Consider the following 25359-nt stretch of genomic DNA (forward strand, 5'->3'; position numbering starts at 1 on the left):
TATAAATTATTATAGAAAATATAGATAATAAAATAACAGTCCAATTTCCAGGTTTCTGTGACCAGTTTGTGGACTAGAGTTTATTTAGTTAATTTCTAGAGGATTTGCTAGCATGATGTGCTCACAGATTTCCTAAAAGCAATACATGTGACTAATGACATCAGGCAAATTCTAAACTAGTTCCATCCTTGAGCTAGCACTCACGATCTGGATTCAGACTGAGTTTTCTCTAATTGTTTATAGTAAATAATTACAAATTCTAATGGTAAAGAACTCTTTCCCTGGATTGTCTTTCAGAAAGCAGCTGAACAAGAAGATGTTTGTGGAACAATATAATTTTATGTCTGTTATTTACATGATAACGTGACACTTATATTTCTTTTATTTTCCCAATCACACACCTGGCGCAGAATTTTATTTCTCTGTAAAGGACTAAACAAACACACAGGACACATGGGAGAGCTTTAATGCAGCGTCACCCATCAATCAATATGTCACTTCTCCTCCCTTTCCCCAGGACTCCTTGCTGGTAACAAAGACTTCCTTCTCACAGGTCTCAGCTAACTTTTACCTCCTTTCTCTTTCAGGTCTGGTAGTTACAGTTCAATCCTTATATTAATTGAGGAGATAAGCATTCTACAAGGCCATCTACAGACAATAAATGTTAATGTAAATGTGCATGATAAATACATGAATCTACTCTATTCCTTTCACAGCTTGTATGCAAATTTTATAACCAGCTTTATTGCATTTCTCAGAAAATGGCAGCACAGGATTCATATTGTTTCCTTCACCACAGAAGAGGGACGTCTGTTAAGCCTTAAGTAACCGTCACAAAAGGGCTTTTTATTTTAAGATGAGGACAGGGTTGGCCAGAAACAAACACACATCCCACAATTGTTTTACCTGTGCAAACTAACCACTGAAACATCATTGTAACAAATGAGGAAGTAAATTAAAAAAAAAAACCAAAAAACTCTCACCTCCATAGTAAACTTGAAAAAAAAAAATTGGGACAAAAATCCAAGCTGCAGTGTGGGAATGCACGGTTAGTTTATTGAGGATTAATAGTTGTTGCTTTACCTCTTAACTAACATGACCACAGATGATGTTCATAGCCACCTAATTTTTTTTTTCTGAGCACATAAAAAAATTTGTGAAACAAACGAGCACACTTACTCACGGATGTTTTCAACCATTTTTTCCATTGCATCTTCCCAACAATAGGCTTTAACTGACTGTATATTTTCAATTATTTCTGAGGTGATGACAAGTCTCTCATTGATCTTTCCTGCTCTCTTATTCCTACAAAGTAAAAAGGCAATAGGTTAATTTTCATCTTTTTCATCCTGCACAGTTAGCTTGTATCCCATTATATCTTATGAAAACAGCTTCCATATATGCCTCTGCTTAAAATGTTTACTTTAACAGAATTATTATGAAGAATATAGAAGGAATTATTATAAATCCAGTAATTGTTTTAAAAGGAGAAAATGTGAATTCTAAAAAGAATAAATCAAGTAATGATCAAGGAGTTTCAATTATAAAAATTCTAGATTTAATGCTAAATCTAATTTTATTGCTATTTACTCCATGTTAGACTTTTCATGTTTTTAATTCTAGACACCTGCTGCTAAATAAGTAAAGTTTTGTCTGTAATTTTCCATACACAGAAAACACTCTTTGGACTCATGCTATGCAATGTTATAACCAGAGTCTCTTAATCAAGTGATTTAAACTTCTTAAAACCAATGTGTTTCAGGAAAATATATTTAAATATTTTAGAACATTCTTGTCACCTGTATTTCATCATCATTTGTCCCAGCCAGGCTTGGAATAAGACCACGACTATTAGAAAAGCAAGTCCAGAAAATGCAGAAGCTTCTAACATATCCCAGAGCAACCCCATCAGCAGTGCCACTTGTAATGGTGCAATCCATACAAAATGAGCCAAAGCAAGACCCTATGGAAGGCCACAGTAGAAAACAATAATAAAAGTTAGAGACATGCTCTGAAAACTACAAGAAAATGAAGTAGTCACTAAAGTGACACTTTGAAAAAATGTAATGAAGAATGGTACAAATATTTCCAGCAGAAAAACAAGTTTATAAAGGAGGACTTTTGATCCTGAGCACATAGCATTCTGGGTGTTAATTATGATGACAGGGCAGCAATACATATACATTCCACACCTAAACTTTGATTTTTCTAAGGCAAAGTTCAATCTGCAATTGTCTCTTTGTTACGTATATGCATGAGGAAAAGTCACAGCTTTGTAAAAGTAAACTAAATTTGGCATCAATGCTGGCTTTTCAACCACTGTAAGATGAGAAAAATACATGTAAGAATCTCCTGAGGGTGTTAATCTGATACAGAAGGCAAATATTACTTTGGTGAAGAGATGTATGTTGTACACAACCAATTCAAAGCAGATTGCCACCTACTTCAGTCACATTCCTTCACATTCAGGAGGTTTTGGAGTGAATACCATGATCAGGTGCACAGGAGTCTGTGTTACTGCAGCCACACTGCTGTAATGACAGACCATTTGTCTTGTGCAGCACTAGCTGACATTACTCTATGTAGTCATACAGTGCTTAAAGTAAATACACCCGGCAGTTCCAGCCACGTGTCTACAGTCTCTCTGATCTTGTGTCTTTCATGGGAAGAAAATCTTATACTACCAAAGGGCCAATTAAACACACATGAAGAACAGAAGTTCATAGAGTTTCCAGTTCCTAAAGGCATTAGCAGGGATTTACTGTAGTCTAACAAAAGAAAAGTTTTACAGAAGACTCTGTAAGATTTTCTAAGACAGACCTCTAAGACTTCCTAACACAGTCTTCAATCAACAATCCCTTTGAGTGGACTGGGTAATAATAGGAACAGGGAGCTGAACCTCATTGCTTGTTCAATGACAGAAATGGACTGGATCACCTTAGTAAAAAGATACAGTCATCAGGAAGGAGGATGGAAAGATTGAACCAGCAAGTTCTGACTTCTTTGAAACCAACTGTTTAACCCAGAGATTTCCTGGCAGGTTTTCACTGGGCTGCAGAACAAACATGTTTTTATGATGTAGCTGTTCTTTAGGTTTCTTCTTTTAATCAGCATAGGAGAGAAAGGATTTCATAAGTATCAGAATGAGCATTTCTATGACCATATGCCAGCACATTTTCTTAAAGTAATGAATGAGCATTTAGTCTACAATGAGCACTCAGTGTAGTTCTTCATTTATGCTCCTTCCTTCCTTAATATCTGTCATGAATAGCTTGAAGGATTACATTTGTATTTGATGGATCACCAAGCGAATTAAACAACTGATGACGCACCTCATCAAATTTGTTCAGATTGTTGGAAAGAAGACTGACCAACTGTCCAGTACTTATTTTATCTAGAACTCTGCTTGACAGTTTTAAGATCTGTAAAAGAAAACAAAACCATATAAAAATGGTCATCTAAATTATCTCCATAAAACAGAACAAATAAAGATTAAAATGATAAGCAATGGTACAGTAGTATAAATAATAATCCATTTATCTGTTTATGCTATAAAGAAAGTCTTGTTAAACTTGTTATTTATGTCACTTGATTTCAATTTAGCCATTAAAATTGCTTTAAAAATATTTATTTATTGACTTAATCTTTGCATTCTGTTGAATATTTTATGGATATAGATATATATGCAAATGCAAGCTTTAATTAAGCATGCATGCTGTGTGCTGCTGTGCATCCTCAAAAATCTCCTACTGTTGCCCCTCTTGACAAATATTTCTGAAAGATGCTTTCACAGTGAGTTTATACTAGAATAACTAACATGTTTGTTTAAATTAGCTGCTTTGGGTATTGGTAAAACCAAGTTACTTTTTAAATCTTTGTATTTTTGAACATGTGATGGGTTGACTCTTCATGCTATAGAGATGTCACACAGTATCATTCAAACTCAATTCCTTCAATGTTACACTTATTCTTTAAATCTTCACCTCTAGTTCTCTTTTGAAGATATTCTTTGGCCACCAGCATGTTATTCTTCCTTTGCAGTAAACATTTTTAACAGGAGCACAGTAGTAGAACAATTAAGGTATCTCACCAAATATCCAGCAAGTCTGAACTCACAGAGACTGATTTCAGTCAAACCAGCTGTAGACAGGTATTCAATTCTTTGGACTGGGAAATGGAGAGCTGTCAGAAACTGTTAGCCACATTGTTCTTCTGTGTACTTTGTGTACCTTAACAAAGCTACCAATCTTTCAACAAAGTAGCCTAAAAGTTACATAGGCTACAGACAGAGGCTTGGCTTAGAGTGTAAATGAAACAATTACCTTCTTATAAATCAAGCTAAACATAGCTATCCTCATTTGCATTCCAATATGATGAAGACCGAATATAGCAGGGTGCATAACTAGTGTTCTCACAAAGAAGAGAAGGCACAAGCCAATGCCCAGGTAGTAGGCTATGGATCTTTCATCAGAGTTGTCTGGATCATAAGAAGCTATTATTCTCCCCAGCAGAAGGGGTTGCACTGATTTGGTGACTTCCTGTAGAGGGAAACAAGAAAAATAATTTTGGTCAGCAGTTTGTTAATTTTTTTCAAAATGGCTAACATTTCAATTTCAAGTCCTACCAAACAAGATTTAAGGTTTTATATCTTAAATGAGGAAGTCAGGCCTGTTTGCTGTGCAAACCACAGAAAATTGCAGTAATTGCACAGGAGAGCAGACAACTCACTGCTGTCTAAGTCTGTGATGCTCCTGCAACTCCACCAAAGCAAATCTAGCTCATAAATTTTGTTTGATCATTTTCTACAGAGGTGACAACTGAGATTAGCTTCCACGTTTACTTTACAGAGTTGTAATGGACTAGCTGAATCCAGTTTACCAGGCTGGATCTCTGTTTTGGTCCCTAGGGAACAATTCTCCCTAGGGAACAATTCTCACTGCATTTTACTGGACATACAGGACACAGGAAGCCTCAGAACTCCCAAAATGAACACCACCATTCTCACAAGACAGTGAGAATACAGCTAAAAAAAAAAAAAAATTGAAATAGCAACAGAATAAAAGTATAAATGATTGGATCATCCTACTCATCCTACTCAACAGTATCCAGTTTTTTAACAAAAGCAGGAGGAGAGGGAGTAAGTGGTAGGGGAGGCAAATTTAACAAAAGTCCCAGAGAGAAAACAGTCCCTCCTGCATTGGAGGCCCAGCACTTCCCATCCAAGGATGAGCAGTACAGTAGAGAACCATGGTAGGAGAAGAGAAAGAGGTAAGGTCAAACCACAAAACTACAAGGTATCCAAATGATTTGCTAAAGCCCTGACTTTACTTTATTCTGCTATTACATTTGTCCTCAGTCTCCTTTTCCATTGTAATTAAATCGCACCAGTTACCTCACCTATGCCTTCCATTTCCCTCCCTACCCCATCATTCCCATATATTCACTCCTCTAACCTCATCTTTTTCCATCTCTGCCTCTTGCCTCCTCTTTCCTCACCCAGTCTTTCCCAAAGAACTGCAAAAATCACCCGTGTGCTGTGGTCTAACATTTTGCTTTGTCTTCTGCGTGAGCTTCAGAAGGACATGAAGTATGTATGTGCTCCTTTGCTTCACTTGCTTCACATTATGTTCAGTTTAAAACTACACAGTGTTATGAACTTAAATGCATCTCCTTATCCTTCTTTCTGTTGTGTTGCAGCAGAAAGCATCTGATACTTCCAGAGTAACAACACACTACTGAATTCTTTTTTATAGAGATGTGTTAAATTCTGCCAAGAAGTTATTAGTACTGCCTTCCAGATGAAAACCACACAGAGCACCATTGAGACTCAGAGAAGGGAACTGGTGAAGTTTAGCTTTAGTAATTAATGTTCTACTGTGATAAATAAATTAGATAAATCCCCTTTATCTCCTTTGAGTTCTCTTATACAAAAGCAATCCCAAATACTTCTATAACCTGTACTGTACTCCCTTTTGAATGTCATTGTTGGCGGAGCTGATATTCAACAATCACTTTTTCCACAGAAGAGGTAGAATTTTACATCTCAAACAGCATACTTGTACTATGTGCCAGATTACCCAAATCAAACACCACTCTGCCCCAACACAAATGCTGTGAATCAGGAACCAGCTTTGACAAAGACTTCAGTGTTATTAGTAGGCAAAGGGAGGAGTGTTTTTTAATAAACACATGACCCAAGACAGCTGTGCTTAGACCATATGCATCCCAAAGCGTCAAACCAAGACTCCCCAAAACTCACAAAACATTCACCTCTCAAGGACAATACAATGCTTTCATATTCTTGGAGATTCCAAGATAAGGTTTTCTATATAGGCTTAAAATTGCAAAAATTTTTTTGTGTTTACTTTTATTCCAGTGAAAATGACATGTTCTGCTGCTGTGTTTGTTGTGACTATAAATGTACTGCATACATTCTGAGCTTGATGGAAAAAAAGAAGATTTACAGACTAGAATAGTGGCTGGCAACAAGCCAAGTCATACGCTATCTCATGCGGCATAAAAGTCCACTGGTTTACAATGGAGATTTATCAGCTTGCTTACCAAAGATATTATCTAGTCTACATACAAATCAAAGCAGAACTACCTGATTTTCTTTTCTCCTCTTGCAAACTCAAAATTACCCACTGATATAAATATTAATAAACTGATTAGAACAACGTGCCTAAAAAAAAGAATGGAATTTGTACACCTAAGAGAAAATTCCATTTTCAAGAGTCATGTTTTGCCTTTACCTGTCCTTATTCTTCCCTCTGCATTCATCATAGGCCACTGAGAAACCCATAAGTGCCCCCCTCACAGAAATCTTAATTAAAAGAGCAAAGATCTGAAGAGAAATGAGATTATGACACAGGATATTGTGCTAATCTGACCAAGTATGATTATTCTTATGCAAAAACAACTTTTATGTTACACGTATCCCCCATATGTTCAAACACTCTGCATTTGAAGACAATAATGCACATCTCTTTTTGGCATATGGCCAAGAAGTACTTCCCTCCCTGCCTCCTCACTCACACCCGTGACCCATATGCAAGAACTTCAGGAAATCCTCATTAGGGTCCTTTGGGATATGATACTAAAACCACTTCAAAGTTAATGTTAGCAGCTGTTGTGCCTGAGTGGAAATACAAATTTCATGGCGATAAATATAAGACCAAAATAAAAATAGAATCAAACTGATCCTCACAGCAAAGTACCTAGTTATTTAGCAGGTATCAAGCTAAAAAGAAAGATTTTTCTTTCACCACTGTAACACCTTCTCTTTAAATTGCAAGACTCATATTCTGATGGGGTGAGGAATGGAAAGTGCCTCAAACAGCAAGGGAGCAAATACATTAAGTGCAGCAACTCAATGGGCCTAACATAACACTATTTATGAGGGGGAGTTGTAGTACTCTAGGGGGCCAGAGCACAAGTGTCCACCCTGCAATAACATCATTACCTACAGCGCATCAGGGACAAGGGAGAAATGGAAAAAAGGCTAGACCTAATGAGAGCAAAGCTGTGATGCCAGTTGAAAGGACAACTACACAAACAGCAGGGATATCAGCAGAGTTTAAACCACAGTCCGAGAAAGATGTCATGAAAACAGCTCAGAGATTAGACAAGAGAAGAGCTGAAAGGAAAATGAAGTTCAAAAGAACACACAACTTGGTTACACCTATGCCAGTACGGCACAACATCCTGTCCCCTTTCAAATTAATGGCAAAGCTCCCATTAATTTCCGTGAGCAAGCCCTGCAAAGAACACCAGCAGCTTAAGGAGCAATTTGGTTTTTTTACAATTCCTCTTTCAATTTAAAAAGCTTTAAATACAATGAAGACTAATGATAATAGAATCAAGAAATTAAACTAAGATTTAATCTTTCCATGTTCATTGTGAAAGGCGCAGATTTGTTTACTATGTGTTTAATTGCACATATCTGTGATTTCTTAAAGATATTTTTAAAAAACCCCATACACACAACCAAAGAATGATTCAAAAATCCTGCAGTCTTGTTCTGTCCTCACCCAGTCTAAAATTGTACTCCATCAAAAAGGTCCACAAGGATAAATCAACCCTGCACATGCATGCCCACACACATTGCCTAACTTTGGGAAAGGGTGTTATCCTCAAGACTGCCTGCAAAAGCCCTCAGACACTGCTTAACTTTTAACAGGAATGCATTAGTGCAAAGGTTCTGGCTGGCAGACTCTGCAGGAGCAGCTATTACAGTGTATGGTAGGCTACATTTGTAGAACCGTTTTGTTGTTGGGTTTTTTTTTTACAAACAAACCTATCATGAATAAGGAGTTGCTGGCTTGGTGAGTAAAAAAGTTTAAAATCTAAAGGCAGTAATGACATCACAGGAGCACATAAAAGACATGACTGAGTAGGGGTCAAGATGTCATCCCAGAGAAGAGCTGACAAAAATGGTCAAAGAGTAGAGAGAGAAGGGTTATCATACATACATAGCAAGAGGCCCTGTCCTAGATAGTTAACTGCCCTACCTGGACAAAAACAATTTAGGGTCCAGTACCTAAAGGGTATCCCCCTGACACTACACTACTCCCTGCCCTCAAAGAATGGACACTGCTTAGCCTTCCTGTTGCTGCCAATGTATTTATAGAAAACTTTTTTTTGCTGTGTTTAACTACAGTGGCCAAATTTAGTTACAATTTGGCTTTAGCCCTTCTAATTTTCTCCCTCACAACATCCTTTTAGTCTCGACTTGCCTGCCCTTCCTTATAGAGGTGATACACTCTTTTTTTTACTACTCAATCACAGAAACTTGGAAGTAACACAGATATTAAACGTGCACATTGGTTAACAGCAATTTTCAGATTTACAGTCTGGCTACACAACATACCTGGTGAGACACCATTAGCAATAAATTATTTTCACAGCTCTTAACTCCAGTGATAGGACTGCCAAACAAACAGGTGGCATTTAGTAAGTCAAGGTAATCCTAGCTAACATGCTGGAAAGGTGATAAACATAATCAGTTCAGACTTTCACATCAAGTTCCTGATCATACACTTGGGAGCACTAACAGCACTACAAACATTTAAAAACTATTAATATGTATGTTTTAAAAATATTAGGATATTATCAGAAAATACTTTTTTTAATGAAAGCCCCTGAATACATCTCTGTATTTATCACCTTTGTAAGTAATACACAGGAAAAATCTGTAGCTATTCACAATATTCTGTATTAATTTAGCAGTCCCTAAAACTTGGATCTATTTAAGGAACACTAAAACCTTGCTGAAGAGAATAATTCTTACCCCTAAATATAAAATTATTCCATAGAACATAAATTTCCAGAAAAAGCATCGTCGAAGAGCATTAATGAGTTTGGGTTTCTTCTTTGAAGTTGCCAGCTCTCTGTCCCATTCTCTGAAAAGAAACCAAAAACAGAACCATTAAGCTGTATGAGCAAATACACGGCTCTGTGTCTGTGACATACTTCAATTCACTCAAGTATATCCAAGGAGATTTAGCTAAGGTGGCTAATGAAAGAAAGCTTTGCAGAAACCCCAAGGATCTGTTCTTCATGGACTTGATCAATAAAAGTTCAAACCTAGTTCAGCCACATATTTGGTAGTTTTAAATACTCAGTCATACATCACCCAGCAGTGAATTATTTCATGAAAAGGTCACATTGTATGTTTTAAAGAAACCTGCTGTACTTAAAACCAAAGTACAATAATAGGCAAATAAACGTTTTGGAGCTCTTCCAGTCTTGCAAAAAAGAAAGCACCAACAAAGTATCAAAAACGTGACTTTTCTACTGCACAGCACTATTTTAAACCTTGTTGCTGGGACAATAACTTTCTTCTCAATAATAAATTTTAGATCAGAAGCAATGCTGTATACAGAGAACATATATTTCAGCAAAATTCGACTCACAGATTTAAGCACTCCTGAGAATTTCCTCAACTAACTATTTTCTTCATTTTTCAACAGAATATTAGATAACCAGAATATTTCATTTATAAACTATCAAAATGCATAAGCATACCAATGTTCTCAATAAATTCCACTGGTCTGGAACACTTACACCACAGTGCAATTACAATTGACTGGGTGGGCACAACAGGGCAGATGAAACACCAGTGAAAGCCACACCATCAACTGGTGGAGAGGGAATGGATTTAGACATCTCTATTGTAAGAGTTACTCACAAGTCCAGAACAATTTCTAAATTAGGACCCACAGAAATAGGGTAAATAGTGAAAGCTTAAATGACAAAATTCAGAGTACAATTTCCGCAGAAACAATTAGTCTGTCTACAGTGGTATCAAAGGAAAATAAGAACGCTATTTTGTTGAAGAAAACCAAGGTTTTACAAGGTTATTTTGGGAAGAAAGAACAGCATTTCTGCTGTCTCCCCCTCCAGGGACCCAACATTGAAACTCTGAGTCTAGCCTCACTCATCACCCTGAAATTGTGCGGGATCTGCTGCTCCAGCTGGATCCCTACAAATCTACGGTGGCTAATGGGATTCATCTGAGAATCCTCAAAGAGCTGGTTGATGTCATTGCAAAACCTCTCTCTATGACATTTGAGCAGTCTTGGGAATCTGGAGCTGACCGGAAGCTAGCAAACATTGTCCCAGTTTTCAAGAAGGGCAAGATGGAAGACCCCAGAAAATACAGGCCTGTCAGTCTCACTTCTGTGCCTGGCAAAGTTACGGAGAAAATTATTCTGGAAGGTATTGAAAAACACCTAAATGACAACACAGTCATCGGTCACAGCCAGCACAGCTCCATGAGAGGAAAGTCCTGCTTATCAAACCTGATTTCCTTTTACAACAAGGTAACCCACCCAGCTGACCATGGGAAGACAGTAGATGTGATCTTTTTGGATTTCAGTAAAGCTTTTGATACTTTCTGTCACGGGATCCTTCTGGAGAAAATGTCCATCCCACAGCTGGATAAACACTTTATGCAGTGGGTGAGCAGCTGGCTCATGGGCTGAGCACAGAGGGTTATAGTGAATGTGGTGATATCAGACTGGGGACCGGTCACTAGTGGGGCTCCACAGGGCTCCATCCTTGTCCCTGTGGTCTTCATCAATTCATAAATGACTTGGAAACAGGACAGGAAGGGATACTGAGCAAGTTTACAGATGATACAAAACTGGGAGGAGCTGTTGACTTCCTTGAAGGCAGGGAGGCCCTGCAGAGAGACCTTGGCAAATTAGAGAACAGGGCAATCACCAACCATATGAAGTTCAGCATTGGCAAGTGCCGGATTCTGCACCTGAGATGGGGCAACCCTGGATGCACGGACAGACTGTGGAATGAGGTACTGGAAAGCAGCACCATGGAAAAGGGCCTGGGGGTCCTGGTCAATGGCAAGTTGAATTTGAGCAGCAGTGCCCTAGCAGCCAGGAGGGCCAACCCTGTCCTGGGGGGTATCAGGCACAGCATCGCCAGCCGGGCAAGGGAGGGGATTGTCCCTCCCTGCTCTGCACTGGGGCAGCCTCACCTTGAATATTGTGGGCAGGTTTGGGTGCCACAATATAAGATATAAAGCTATAAGAGAGTGTCCAAAGCAGGGCCACAAAGATGATGAAGGGCCTTGAGAGGAAGCCATATGAGGAGCAGCTGAGGTCACTTGGTCTGTTCAGCCTGGAGAAGAGGAGACTGAGGGGAGAACTCATTGCAGTTACAGCTTCCCCAGGGGAAGAGGAAGGGCAGACACTGATCTCTTCTCTGAGGTGACCAGTGACAGAACTTGAGGGAATGGCCTGAAGTTGTGTCAGGGCGATTTAGGTTGGACATGAAGAAAAAGGTTCTTCACACAGAGGGAAGTGGTCACAGCACCAAGGCTGACAGAATTCAAGGAGCATTTGGACAATACTCTTGGGCACATGGTGTGATTCTTGGGGATGTCCTCTTTAGGGCGAGGAATTGGACTTGATGATCTTTGTGAGTCCCTTCTAACTCAGCATATTCTGTGATTTTGTGATCAATGGCAGATATCACAGGTACCTGTATCTCGTAATTTAGACCATCTAGGTGGTACATCTGCACCAGGGATCCCAGTCACGTCCAAAGTACAACTGTGTGCAATCAGCTTGCACCCAACACTATTCAAACATTTCATCAAAAAGCTTTGTAATGAAAACTGCAATCTGCCTCCTGAAACAAATTTATTTAATTAATCTTTCATACCTTTCCAGTTTTTCAGATAGATTATCAGCAGAGTCTGAAGAAGGGATTTGATAAATATCTGACAGCTCCAACCGTCGCCTGTAACCCTTTTTCAAAATCGGGTTTGTCCATCTAAGCAAATATGAAAGAAAAAAAAGGTTAGAAACATTTCCAACATTAATTCTGGAGTTGCTTTGTCTCACCCTGAACATTTGTTCACAGCATCCAAGTATGCCCAAGTGCACATGCATTCACATACCCACACATATATGACACAATATAGTGCAGCCCTGCATTGTATTTACAAAATTACACTGACAAATATAATATTAAAAGAATAATTGTGAAACTCCTGCATTTTATAAGTTTTGGGGTGGGATCATGCCCCAAACTTCCTACTGATTCAGTAGGAGACAAATGAACAGGGGATTGAAATCTTTGTACTGTATTTACAGAAATGCTATGTGCTATGTCCATATAAATGAATAATAAATCAGAACTATAGTAAAGTGGATATGTAAGTTTCACTCCTATCTATTCTGCTCTGGGGAGACCCCACGTGGAGTACTGTGTCCAGCTCTGGGGCCACAGCACAGGAAAGACAGGAACCTGTTGGAGTGAGTCCAGAGGAGGCCACGAAGATGATTAGAAAGATAGAGCACCTCTCTTTATGAAGAAAGGCTTAGAGAACTGGAATTGTTCAGCCTGGAGAAGAGATGGTTCCAGGGAAATCTTAGAGCAGCCTTCCAGTACCTAAAGGGGGCCTCTGGGAGAACTGGAGAGAGATTTTTTACAAGGCCATCTAATGACAGGACAAGGGGGAATGGCTTTAAACTGAAAGAGGGGAGGTTTCGATTGGACATTAGGAAGAAATTCTTCACTGTGAGGGTAGCCAGACACTAGAACAGGTTGCCCAAAGAAGCTGGGGATGCCCTATCCCTGGCAGTGTTCAAGGCCAGGTTGGATGGGGCTTGGAGAACCTGGTCTAGCGGAAAGTGGTTGGAACCCAGTAATCTTTAAGATTCCTTCCTACACAAGCCATTCTATGATTCTATGACATCTTACATTGCTGTATGCACTTAACAACACAGATCTTGCACAGAACTCCTCATAAGATCTTCATTGTGTCCATTATATACATATATTTTGCATGTTTTATCAAATGTCATGTTTAAATTTTTAATACCAGTTTAAAGGGCATGCTGAAATAAAACAAAGCAGGAAAAGACTACTCTGAATGTCTATTCTATAGAGAAAATCTTTATAAGCCATGACTAATTTTATCAAACAATTCAGCTCCAAAAGGCCTATGAATCCCCAAGGTTCAACTTATACAAAATTTTTCACCAAATTGTGTTCAGAAATCTTTTTGAAAGCAAAGGACTAGATCAAAACATAAGAACTGTTTTGAAATAATGGTGTATTTTGAAACCACCTGAATTTCTGCTTTACTGTCATTGATAAAAAATATTTCCTTAAAATAATGAAATGCCTGCAAAAGAAGTAGCTTGTGGATGATTGCTATCATACTTCCATATGTAAACCAGAGTTTGTGAAAAAACCCTGCACGATTCATGATTATGATAAAATTCTGCAAAACCTCAATTATTTCAAAATTTTTGTTTTAAACTGTTTTTGTAGACAACAACCAAAAAAATACAAAATATATGCAATAATGTTTCCCAACGTCACTTAGAAAATGGAAACAGCTTATTGGATATGCTTACCTGTATGCCTGTAAGAACATATGTCATACACACCAAGTAATCAACATTCTCAATTGCAGCCTCTGAAGGTGCAAAGACGTTGATACAGAGGTAAAATAACATCATTAAATACTACAAAAGTGCAAAAAGACCTTAACACAACAGATGAAGACTACCTGTGTGCAGCTGTGTGCACACACATGCACACTTGAACGTTTAATGAAGCTTTGAATTGCATGAGACACCAGTCTATAATCCCCATAATTCAGTAAAGCACCAAGATATTTCTCAAGTGCATGGTTATATCATATCCACTGCAAAGAGAATATGCTCTAAGAAACTGAAGGAGTATCCTTCATTTCTGCAATAATAGTATGGTTTCGGATGAATCATATGACTTCTAGCTCAGTTTTTCACACCACTGTAGCTGAGAAATAACAAGTGATTCGTGGTATGCTATAGGAAGGCAGCTAGGAGAGTCCACTTTGGAGAGTCACTGGACTCTCATTTTACCATATGGAGATGGTAAAACACCCATAAACTTTACAACTACTGGAAATAAGGGCCAATGTTTTCAGGGATAAAATGGATTAGAAGAAAACCTTTGAATTTCATGTAACACTTTTGTGAAAGTCTTTCATGGTAACTGCAACTGGAGTATCAGGTACTGATTTGTATTTTGCCAGCTCCTGAAGACAGAAAGGACCAGTTGCTATTGGCTTTGTGCACATCTTGTGGAGAACTGGCTAATCCTTGTCATTCAGGAATAGAAACTCTCATCAACCAGCTTCACCGAAATCCTGTATATGTAGATATTTCAGTAATGACAGAATGAATACAAGTTATGAGACACAAAACCACTACTGCAGCCAATGCAAGGAAGTAACAGTACTTCCTAGGCAACTTCTTTAATTCACAACACTGTAGCTAAGTAATAACCTTCCTGAGCCCCTTAATAATGCTTTGATACTGCAATAAGCAATCCCCAACCTGACAAAAGATAAGTGCCTTACAGTTTCACTTTGTATGTTTTGAGAAAACATTTTTATTACACCGTTTCCCTCCACATATTGGATTTTATTTATAGTTTTGATTAACACTTACCTTGGCATTTTGCCACAGCCTGAACTAATAAAATGTGACTGCATTTAGAAAGTGAGCTGAGTGGCTGTATTATCATTTGGGGAAGGCAGCATGCTTAGCAGATCTACTGTACTTCTAGAAATGTCCCTCGTTTTACTCTGTGCTTAACTCTGTGTTAACCAGGTGCATTTATCACTGCCATCAAAACTATGTCGTTCCTAAGCTACCCTCCTCTCCCAAGTCAATGCTTGATACAGACATATGCAGTCCTCATCCTCATCTCACTGCTCATCACGGTAGCTGCAACTGTGCTAGATAAACTCCTCCAGCTAGCTAAAGGAGCAGTGCTGACACCTTCCCCTGGGGATCTCCTAGTCTGCAGCCAGGTTCCTACTGCAAACTGCTGGCACAGCTTGCACAGAGTTGTTCATCTCCCAGCTACCCTGGCCTTGCTTGGAAGTCCCACCCTAACTAGACCTGGCCAATTTGTGCGCTGTGCCAAGTGGCTTTGGGTTGGAGTAGTAATCGTGGGAGGAGTTGGCCTGACATGTGATGTTTGTCTCAAGGTGGATTTTCAACAGCTGCTTGAGCTGTGCTGTCAAGAACTGTGGCAGGTAGTTTGTATCGTATTAAAAGGAATATACTAGACCTAAAATACATAAATATCTCATAAAACCAATTTTTTGCCAGATTCCTATAGCATCCAAATTGCCATTATATTCTAGATTCTTTGCAAAGATTTTAAATGTAAAATGGCTATGAATTTATTTTAACTGGCAATATAACCTGTAGTTATCCATGTTTCCATAACACTAGGTGACATAGCTCAAAGTTTGTCAATGAATATGGCTCTTCTATTTTTTTGGCTTATTGGAAATGATTGGTCAGCGTTAAAGCTGAGTTTTCTCCTGAGGTTGTTGAGAGAGAGAAATTTATTCTGAAAGGAAGAGAGCAAGAAGGAAGGGAAACAGATTGGCTTTACAGCATTATGTTAGCAAATGCCATCGGATTACTGGCTGGCATTTAATGAACCCTTTCACAGAGAAACCTGCAGTGCTGTGAGAGTTTTGCCACTAACTAGGAATGTTATTACGGGTACACACTTACGACACCCAGCAGGGAACAAGTTTCAAGGGGGTACAGTAGGAAAGAAGAAAAGAAGGCAAGTTCCACATCTATTATCTACTGCCTGTAGTAAAAAATATGTTAAGAACTTGATATGTAAATATCATATATATATATATATATATATATATATATATATATATATAAAACATACTGTTTGGTAGATTTCTAATGACCATTTCTTTGTCATTTACATAAGCAGTATGTAACAGATCTCATATTACAGCTATTGCTTTCTACAGTAGGTTCAGACTCATCCCACTCAAGCAAACTGTACCAATAGGACAGATGTCTTTGGCTTTCCAGAGAGTATTAACACAGACAATTTGTCAATAGGATTTGACTCTCCCTTAAGGCTGCTTTGCCTGTCACTGAAGACAGAAGGAGCATCTGTGCTGCTAAGCCAACTGCCCAGATCTTCTTCCTAGGCACGGGAATACCCTAGCTCCATTGGGGTCTTCAAATCAAGCACAGGTTGTTGAGACAGTAACAGAACAGTGGTGCTGGGCTACCCAAGAACAGCAAAACAGAGCAGCTGTCCTACAAGGATCACTCATCAGACTGCTACCATTTCAACAGCTTCTCTGTGCACAACACAGCAACATCTACTGAGCAGCGCAAAGGCAACCATGGTTTCACTCCCCTCTACAAACCATTCATACCTGTGCACAATATAATTAAGCATAGTGACTGCAGCTCCTAAGGAACTGGACCTAAAATTCCATGGAGAAAGAACGAAAAGTGCCTCTGGCTTTAACTTATCCTTCCTCCTAACAATTAAGGAGGGGGGAAGGGGGGGCAGGGAGGAAGGAATATAATCAAGCCATAATTATGATGCTTTGGAGCCTAAGTTTCACAAGATGTTTGTAGAGCCATGAATTCTTACCAGCTGCAAGAAAAGGCTGATGTACCACATAGATCTCAGACATTCCCAAAGAGTCACTCTGACCAGACTCTGTCAGAAGCTCTGCACTCCCATCCTCTCACAAAAGATACCCATCACTGCAGTGGCAGCAAATTGTAAATTGTTGCTGACTTTATACTGTAAGTGCCGGCTCTACTACACCCGAAACTGTTTCTCTAGAAGAGTGTCTGCACCACCAGCTGTTTTCTCTGAGCATCCTGTAATGCAGCTGTAAAAGGTGACCCTAGCTTTTTGTGATCCTTGCTAACAGATGGGACAAGTCAGCATGCCCATGGAGCACAACAGACTTATTCCTGCCCCTTGGCTACTCTCGACAGAGTAGGGTTGCAGTTATTTTGTTTTGAATAGTAACCTACTGAAACAGCATACTATATATTCTGAAGACCATATTAACTTTAGCATTTCCCCCTTTATAAACAAAAAAATGCAATACAGTTTAATTTTAAAATATAATTATTGCAGGGTTTCAACAATAGAAGGTAAATCCAGACCCTACTGATTTCTGCTTTTTTGTTGTTGTTTTCCCCTGGATCACAAAAATTTAGATTTTCATTTCTTCGCTAATAAACAACTCTTTCCCATGAGGAAAATTTCCATTTGACATGGAAAACATTCAGCTGCAATATTATTGACTCTGCCACTAGCTGTGAGCAGCACCATTTTAAGAATAATCAATGTTCTGCTGAAACCCCAGGATTTCAATAGCAAATCTTAATTAGGATTACTCTGCAGCAATTCTTGGGGAAGGCTTGTCTTTTATGCCCAGTTTTTGTGAAGTGACACTTACTCAAATTATTATCTAATCTCTAAATGCTTTTGTAACAGAAATTCAATACTTTTTCCTTACAATTAATAAGGTAATCAAAATATTTCAGTTTGCAGAAGTACTGAGAGCTATTTTTGAGAGAAAACAAAGCACATTAGGGGTTAGGTTGTGCAAGATAGAAGGATACCATTAGAATACCATCAGAATATATTAGTTGTATTGAAATCTGTCAATTGTTTAGGTACCTAAGTCAAGTGTAAGATATGCTTAAAATATTTCTTTAAAGAAGCTAACAAAATAACAGTGGTGATGATGTGCTATGAACAAGGTTTCTAAGGCTGTTTCAGCATACACCTACAGCTAGACTGACTAGGAGAGGATGTTTCTTCATCTTCCCTCTTTTTCTCAATTATATATCCCACAGCAAGAAAAAGAGAAAGACTTATTTTCTTCCAGCCCTTTGAAAGAACAAGGAATATTACAGCAAGTTTGCATCAGCAAAAGTGTTGCAGAGCAGTGCTATTCATGATCTAATTGAATTTTAAAATCTCCCAGACGTGCCACTAAGGGATAAAACCAAATTTCACCCAATTCAGCACTTCACTGTGTTAGCCATGCATTTTTTAAGATACATTTCATAATAAAATAGCATAGAGTTGCCCATCAGGTGCAATGGCCCTTTTCAAAATTATAATTTGGTCCAACCCCAATGACTAATAGGTCTTCAGGTATAAACAAACAGGTGAACACAGTTGCATTTTATTTAATTTTAATACCAAGTATCTAAATGTAAATTACCATTACAGTAATATGGAATCAATCCTGAATTAGGTGCTGCTTCTCTTACTACTTGCTCTTTGCCATTTTCTCTGTATCCTGGGTATTTGATGATGCTATTCCTCAGCATGATCCTTGCAAACTAATGAGAAAATGCCTCATATCTTCTGATTTCCAAAACAGTCTTGGGCTTTCAGAAAAGCAAGAGTGGGGGGAGCTTAGTGCTTTTGTTTTCTTTGTATTTATTACCTCTAGAGAAATAAATGCATTCCAGAATTTACAGATTAACTTTAAAATGAGTTAAGGTGAAAGTTAAAGTGAGATATCAGAATGACTCCAATACAACAAAGATTCACATCCCTCATTTTAAAAGTTGAGGAAAAAAATAAAGGATAAATACCAACATTAAAATATGGGAATATACCTAAAACCAAGTACCTTTACCTGCTGTCATTTAGGATTTTCTCCTAAGGCACAACCTTGCCCATGGAGTCAAGACATTTGTATTGCAACAGCCCACCCCAAGCACTGCCTTATGGGATCAATTCTCCCTTGTGCCTATCCTCTCTGGAAGGAAGGATGCCTACCTGTATCTGACAGTCATGAGGCTTCTGGTTTAAACTGAAAAACAATGCTGTTTCAAAATATGTCTTAAACGCCTACTTATTCTCTCCTAATTTGGGGACCTTCAAGACAATGCAGCCTTGGATTGGCTACTTGCTGACTGAAAAACTCATGCAGATCCTTTTGCTTATAAGAGAGGGAGTGATACGTAAACAGCCTCTGAGTTCTTGCTCATCTCACCCAGGCATACACCCACTCTCATGGAAGGCAGTTGAACTGCATCTACAAGTTCACATGGCAAAATTTGGCAACATGTTTCAATGTGTCTTCTTATATACAGGTTAATTTTCAGTTTTAACTTACTTATTTCAGAGGACATCATGTGACACATTATTACCTGGACATCAAGTTGGCACCATCCTGCCGCCACAACTATACCTACACATGTATGCTGCAAAGCTGGGGAGGTAGGTGAAGGGAAAAAAGATAAACCAACATAACAGCAAGCTGTCGAACCCTCTTGCAGTAAGTCACACTATTCTCACCACTTGGAAATTTAGCATATCCAAAACTTTAGATATTCAGAGACTAAGACTTCAGTATGAAAGAGGTGAAAATCATTCACTGCAGAAATACTCTGAAATAAATTTGTCACACCAGAAATACCCTTGTGCAATCAAAGTCCTGGACAGGAGATCTCAGGCAGACTGCACTGATTCCACCACATGCTTCCAGGAAAAATCACAATCCTTGTATACACCACTTTCTTCTCTACAGAACTAGTAGGGAAACTTCTTTTTAACCCATCCTTTTTGCTATCTGCTTAGACTTCAAGATCTTCAAAACAGACTTCTTTATGAAATATTTTGCTTAATACAGCAGACTTCAAATTTCTGTTAGCGCATTTAGAAGCCTCTATAATACAGATAATAAATCTACTAACCATGTCATTGCCTACAGTATTAAAAAAAAAAAAAAAATCAAGGATTTGTATGGATTACTTTCTATCTTACCCAAATCAAATAAGCTTGTAGAAAACAACAAGGTACAGAAACGTCTGCAAATATTTCAAACGCTTGATAATTCATTTTGAATATCAAGATAGTAAGTCTTCCTCCTTCAAGAAGAAAACAGACTTTAAATATATTTCAGAAGTCAGATGCAACTTAACCTAGGTATCTGTGCTTTAGAGTTATAAAGCAGCCAGAGAAGGTCCCTGTGCTATGCCAGGTTTGCACTTTCGGTCATTAGACCAAAGATGGAGTCTCAGGCTGAGCCAAGGACACGATTTAGCCTTATTGTTAAAGAAGGTATTCCTCTGACTGAAATTACTTGAATGTAGGAGACCCTGCATCCTTTCTCCAGTTCACTTCAAGTTTCATATTTTACCTTGGAAATAGCAATAGAAGTCAAATTTTCAAAAGGAGTCCAAAATTTGCACAAACATCTTTGAACCGTCTGACTTCCAGAAGCACTGACACCTTGCTGTTTTAGACAGGTCTGAAGGGCTGGCAGACCAGTGGATCTCCAAGGACCACTTGTGGCAACAGACAAATGATCAGGCAGGCTCACAGGGCCATAATCTGTGCTGCAGCTGCATCTGTGTTTGGCTATTGCTAACAGCCAGAATTTATGATTGTCCGGGATCAGTGAAAGGCAGCTCATCAGGGCTAGACACATATAGGGCTTTAAAAATATACTATAGAAAAATTGCTTTTTATAAGTGTCTAAGATGACTGCCCCAGCAAATGAGCATAACATTGTGCCATACAATCCACCTGCTAGTGTACACAGAGGCTCCTTGCTCAAAGAGGAAAGATGAGCAAAATGCTACAGCTAGGTATTGATAAGGGATGCTCCAAATACATACTAGTTATGACAATTTCGAGACACCTGCCCCCCAGAGTGAAATTTATAGACGTGAATTAGGCCTTTAAGTTTCCTATACAAAATCTGGGACTTTTAGGAACTTGAGACAGTTTCAGGAGAAAATTTGAGTACAAATGCACACATTAAATTCCAAACTTCTCAAGGAAAACACATAAATCCTTCTCAATTAAAGAATGAAAAGCCTAAGTAACTTGTTGGCATTAAATTCTAAGATAGACAATTCAAGGATAGAGCAGGCACTGCCTAGGGAACGTCTGGCTTTAGTTCCTTTCTCCGAAGGGAATCAATTTAATTCTCATAAGAATACCTTTTCAAGCCAGAAATTATCTTGCACAAGGCACTCTTAAACTTGAAATTATGACTGAATTAAACTAGAAAGAGTGATAGAATAACATTATTGTACAGACTAAGTACTTTCAAACCTTAAGTCCTGAATTCTGTTATCCACCTTAAAGGTTATTAGCAGACTACATAAGAAGTTTCATACCAGGAATTAGGAGTTGCAAAGAAGTTTCTTTTTCAGAAGAGTACAGAATCACTTTTGATTTACGCTCTAAAAAGTAGCTGAGCCAGAGATAGAGAACTAAAACACCCTCACTGCCAAACACTGGTAACACTTGGTCCTACTTCCTAGAAGAGGTGAGGTGTAGAATTGAATTCCTTTTCCTAGCCCTCACAACACACACAGGGCAGAAGAATGAATCCAACATTTATCCCCTGCAGGCTAAATTGTTCTAGGAACCACTGGACAGCTGTATAAATGTATAGATTTCTTTTTCTCTGGTTTGGAAAGCAAGAAGCAACTAGAGCAGATCTGACTGATTGAATCCATGAGAAGACTTGACACAAAAGCTGGGTTAGTTTGTATTTCTCATTTGGATTTAATAATGAATCAGGCACTAAAGTACTAGGTCTTGCCAAGAGTTGTCACATTTGATAAGTACCAAAGCAAAAGTATATGCTTAAAGAGTTGGACACGAGCACAAGGATTACTTTTTGAGAACTTGTATTGTAATACCTAAATTTACATGTAAAAGAAAAGTAATAAAGTCAGAATAGTCCCATAGTTGCAGCCATTTCTGAAACTCCAGCAATAACACTGTGTGCCAGCTCTCAGATAAAAACTGATTAATTAACAAGACTTCCTGATCTCAGTTAATCTTCAATAAAAACTAGGTGATTGCAAAGTAGTCTGATATTGTTTGTGACAAAAGGTATGGCCTTGACCCTGCAAAACTCCAAAATTCCAAAAGAAAATAAGTAATGGTTATAAAGACAAAAGTGAAGCTGCACAATGTATATGAAGCTAATCATATGATGATCTGACTGCTTCTGCATAAAACTCTGTTTTCTTTAAGCAAGGTAAAAAGTTGCCAATGCACAGAAACAATGTCTTGCATGTGGTTGGGAACAAAAGAGATCAACCCTGAAAATGTAATAAGGAAAATACAACAAAACACAAAACAATCTCTGAAAACCCAAATTCTCAGTACCTAGTGTTTTCTAAGTGTGCCCCTAACAGAAGATCTCAAACCACTTGTTTTCACACCTTGTTTCCTAATCACCAAAGCTCAGTGTTTAAACCAAAAGTGTTTAAAATTTAGGATGAAAGTTAATTTCTAATTTTAATTACTTTCTATCATAACCACTCCTAGCAATTATCTTCCTTTTTTTTTTTTTTTGCCCCAGTACTATCACTATCACTAATACAACAAAAAGATAACACTTTCTATAAGATACTACTCTTTGTATACCAAGACAGTTTCTCACTTTTTTTTTTTTTTTGGCATAAAGAATTAAGAAAAAAGGTACAAAGAATACTGAAACATGTATAAAGTATTCAGTTATGAGCAAAGAGCTACATTCTGACTTTAACACATTTAAACCTATCTCTCCAGCACAAACAGGATAGATTATGAAGCAATAAAAACCTTGCCAATAGGTTTACAGACTTACAGCTGATAACAGCTTGTACAATATTAAATAGTAGCAATATATTTATCAGCAAGACTTCCTGAATAATAATAGCTAATACTTTAACATCACTTCTGCTAACATGACTTTCAACTTACCACATTATATTCAGACTGGTACTTCCCACATAAATGCATAGCAGACTCTTATAAAAGTTACTCCACTGAAACATGTATTGTGTTGTATTTGAAAGCAACTATTTCATTATCACTGGAAAGAAGCAACCTATCTCCATACATCTTTTTTCCGTTTCTCTGCTCTAGTTAATATTCATCATGAATATCTCCTTAACTTCCTATACTTTATTATCATCACTTTGATTACAGTCACCTGACCAATACCTGGTACAATATAATGTGTCATGCATGATAAGCATGATTAAAACACCATTCAATTGACTTAAAGACTGTGATTTAAAAGATGAGCTCAGGCTTCTAGATGGTTAATTATGTATTTAATAAGCATGAACTGCATCTGGTTTCAGACATGGAAACTTTCACTATGGTAGGAATCAGAAATATATTTGCTTTATTGGATTTTCTTCTTCACACCTGCAGCATCCTAGGTTCTAGGAGAACAGTACTCTGATAGAAGTTTTATAAACAAATAAAATTAAATAGAGCAAGTGGCCCCTTGAGCAATTAAATTAATATACAGACTTATTTCCTACAGATTTCTGTCTTATACTTGGCAGGAGCACTGACTGAAGCATCTTTTATGGAGAATTTCCAATTGCTTATGCTCCTGGTTCTAGCAGTATTTGACAGCAAGCACGGCTTCTTTCCCACTGCAGCACCATTGGAAAACACCTATAGGACCATTACTTTTACCTGGATGTTTTTAAAACTTTAGGAACAGGTTATAGTTGAGATCATCTCCCTCTATCATATCTGGCTAAAATGAGCCAAGGTGGGGGGAGGCAGGCAAACAGTGACTCATACAGACTCCCTACCATTAAGAAACTTTAAAAAACATACAGACCAACCTGCTGAAAGCTATTCCAAAAGCATTTAAAAGTGAGCTAAAAGCCCTCAATTTTTCAGGCAGAGACCTCATGACAATATTACAGTTTTACACCATGCGCTTTCATTTCAATTACCATGTTCCCACCTCACACAAGATTTCCTCCCTCCCTTCCCTGCCATGAGAAAGACCCTCCAGTAACAGAAGGGGGAACTCTGGCAAAACCAGTGTTGTGTGGGCCAATGCCAAAAAGATTATTTGCTCTTTCCAGTTCACAGTGTCACTTCTAGCGATGTCACATAAGACGTATTCAGCTTCCATATTGTCTTACAAAGTACATTGTGCCCAGGCACCGGTATTGGCTCCTTCTCTTTTTATTTGAAGTTTTTAGAAAGAAAAGGCACTAGGAAGTTTACTTGTAAGAGAACATTTTCAAGGCTTACAAGGAACTGTTTCCAGTAAGATCATATATTACACTCGCACACTGAGCAAATGCTAAACACTCAAACAGCCAAACAGAAGGAATCCTTGTTCTGAGAGCATTTCCCTTCTGCTCCCTACCACCCCACTGTGTTCTCGAAGTTTACAGTGAAATAACAGATTAACTAGTTGAGCAATTACCAAAGGTTGCTCAAATTATGTCATAAATTCATCTGTCCGGGTCCAGCGAAGGTTTATGACACCTGCCAGAGCCCATTCCTGGTGCTAAAACCCCAGCAAAAACAAAAAAAAAAAAGAGTGATCTCGTCAACAAGCGAGACTCCCATCGCTCTCCCCCACAGACCTTTCCAGAGCTAATTGGTGCCCAGTGCTCGGTGCCCTTCTCCACCGAGTGGCCTGGGCGGGGGGCGCGGAGCCCCCGCTGAGCTCCCCGCGCCGCCGCTGCCCAGCCCGGCCCGCTGCCCCCGCCCGCCCGCGTCCCGCCGCGCCGGGGCTCCCACCTGAAGAAAAGTTTGGAGAAGATGTTCGCCTTCTCCAGGGGAGACCTCTGCATGGTGCGGTGAGATGCGGTGAGCGGGGACCCGGAGGCAGCCGCTAATCGCTGACTCCTCGCTCGCTCGCCCACTCCGCTCCTGCGGTTCTCCCACCTTATCCGCCCGGCCGCTCTGATGTCACCGTCCGCCTCCTGCCCCGGCCCCTCTCCCCGCCTCTGCTTTGCCCCGGTTCAAAGGCGGGCGGGCTGGGGCCTCAGCCCGTGCGCTGCGGCCGCCGCTGCTCCTCCCCCGCCTCCCCGCCGCGCCCGGCACCGCGCACCGGGCGCGCCCCGCCGCTCCCCCCGCACCCTCTCTTCCCCGGCTCCCCGACGGCTCTCGCCCAGCCCGTTATCTCCACCTGCCGACTCATCATCTTCCCGAGTCACGCACCCCGGCTCTCCAGCCTCTCCCCAGCACCGAACCCCTCTCCTGACCAAGTGCCGAGGC

The 25359-nt window shown here is 39.1% G+C and overlaps 1 protein-coding gene across 2 annotated transcripts in view; it reads right to left on the minus strand.

The window, feature by feature from the left end:
- CFTR (CF transmembrane conductance regulator) overlaps positions 1-24979 on the minus strand; it is a 91135-nt gene extending 66156 nt beyond the window's left edge. For both annotated transcript variants that reach the window (XM_068996873.1, XM_068996863.1), the window contains exons 1-7: positions 24880-24979; positions 12187-12297; positions 9290-9401; positions 4323-4538; positions 3333-3422; positions 1800-1963; positions 1180-1305 (exon numbers count right to left, since the gene is read on the minus strand). In XM_068996873.1, the coding sequence (XP_068852974.1) occupies positions 1180-1305; positions 1800-1963; positions 3333-3422; positions 4323-4538; positions 9290-9401; positions 12187-12297; positions 24880-24932 (872 nt within the window). In that variant the 5' untranslated portion in view covers positions 24933-24979. The remainder of the gene's footprint in view (positions 1-1179; positions 1306-1799; positions 1964-3332; positions 3423-4322; positions 4539-9289; positions 9402-12186; positions 12298-24879) is intronic.
- Between the last annotated feature and the right edge of the window lie 380 nt (positions 24980-25359).

This window comes from Aphelocoma coerulescens, chromosome 1A (genome assembly GCF_041296385.1).
Source record: "Aphelocoma coerulescens isolate FSJ_1873_10779 chromosome 1A, UR_Acoe_1.0, whole genome shotgun sequence".
NCBI classification, from domain to species: Eukaryota; Metazoa; Chordata; class Aves; order Passeriformes; family Corvidae; genus Aphelocoma; species Aphelocoma coerulescens.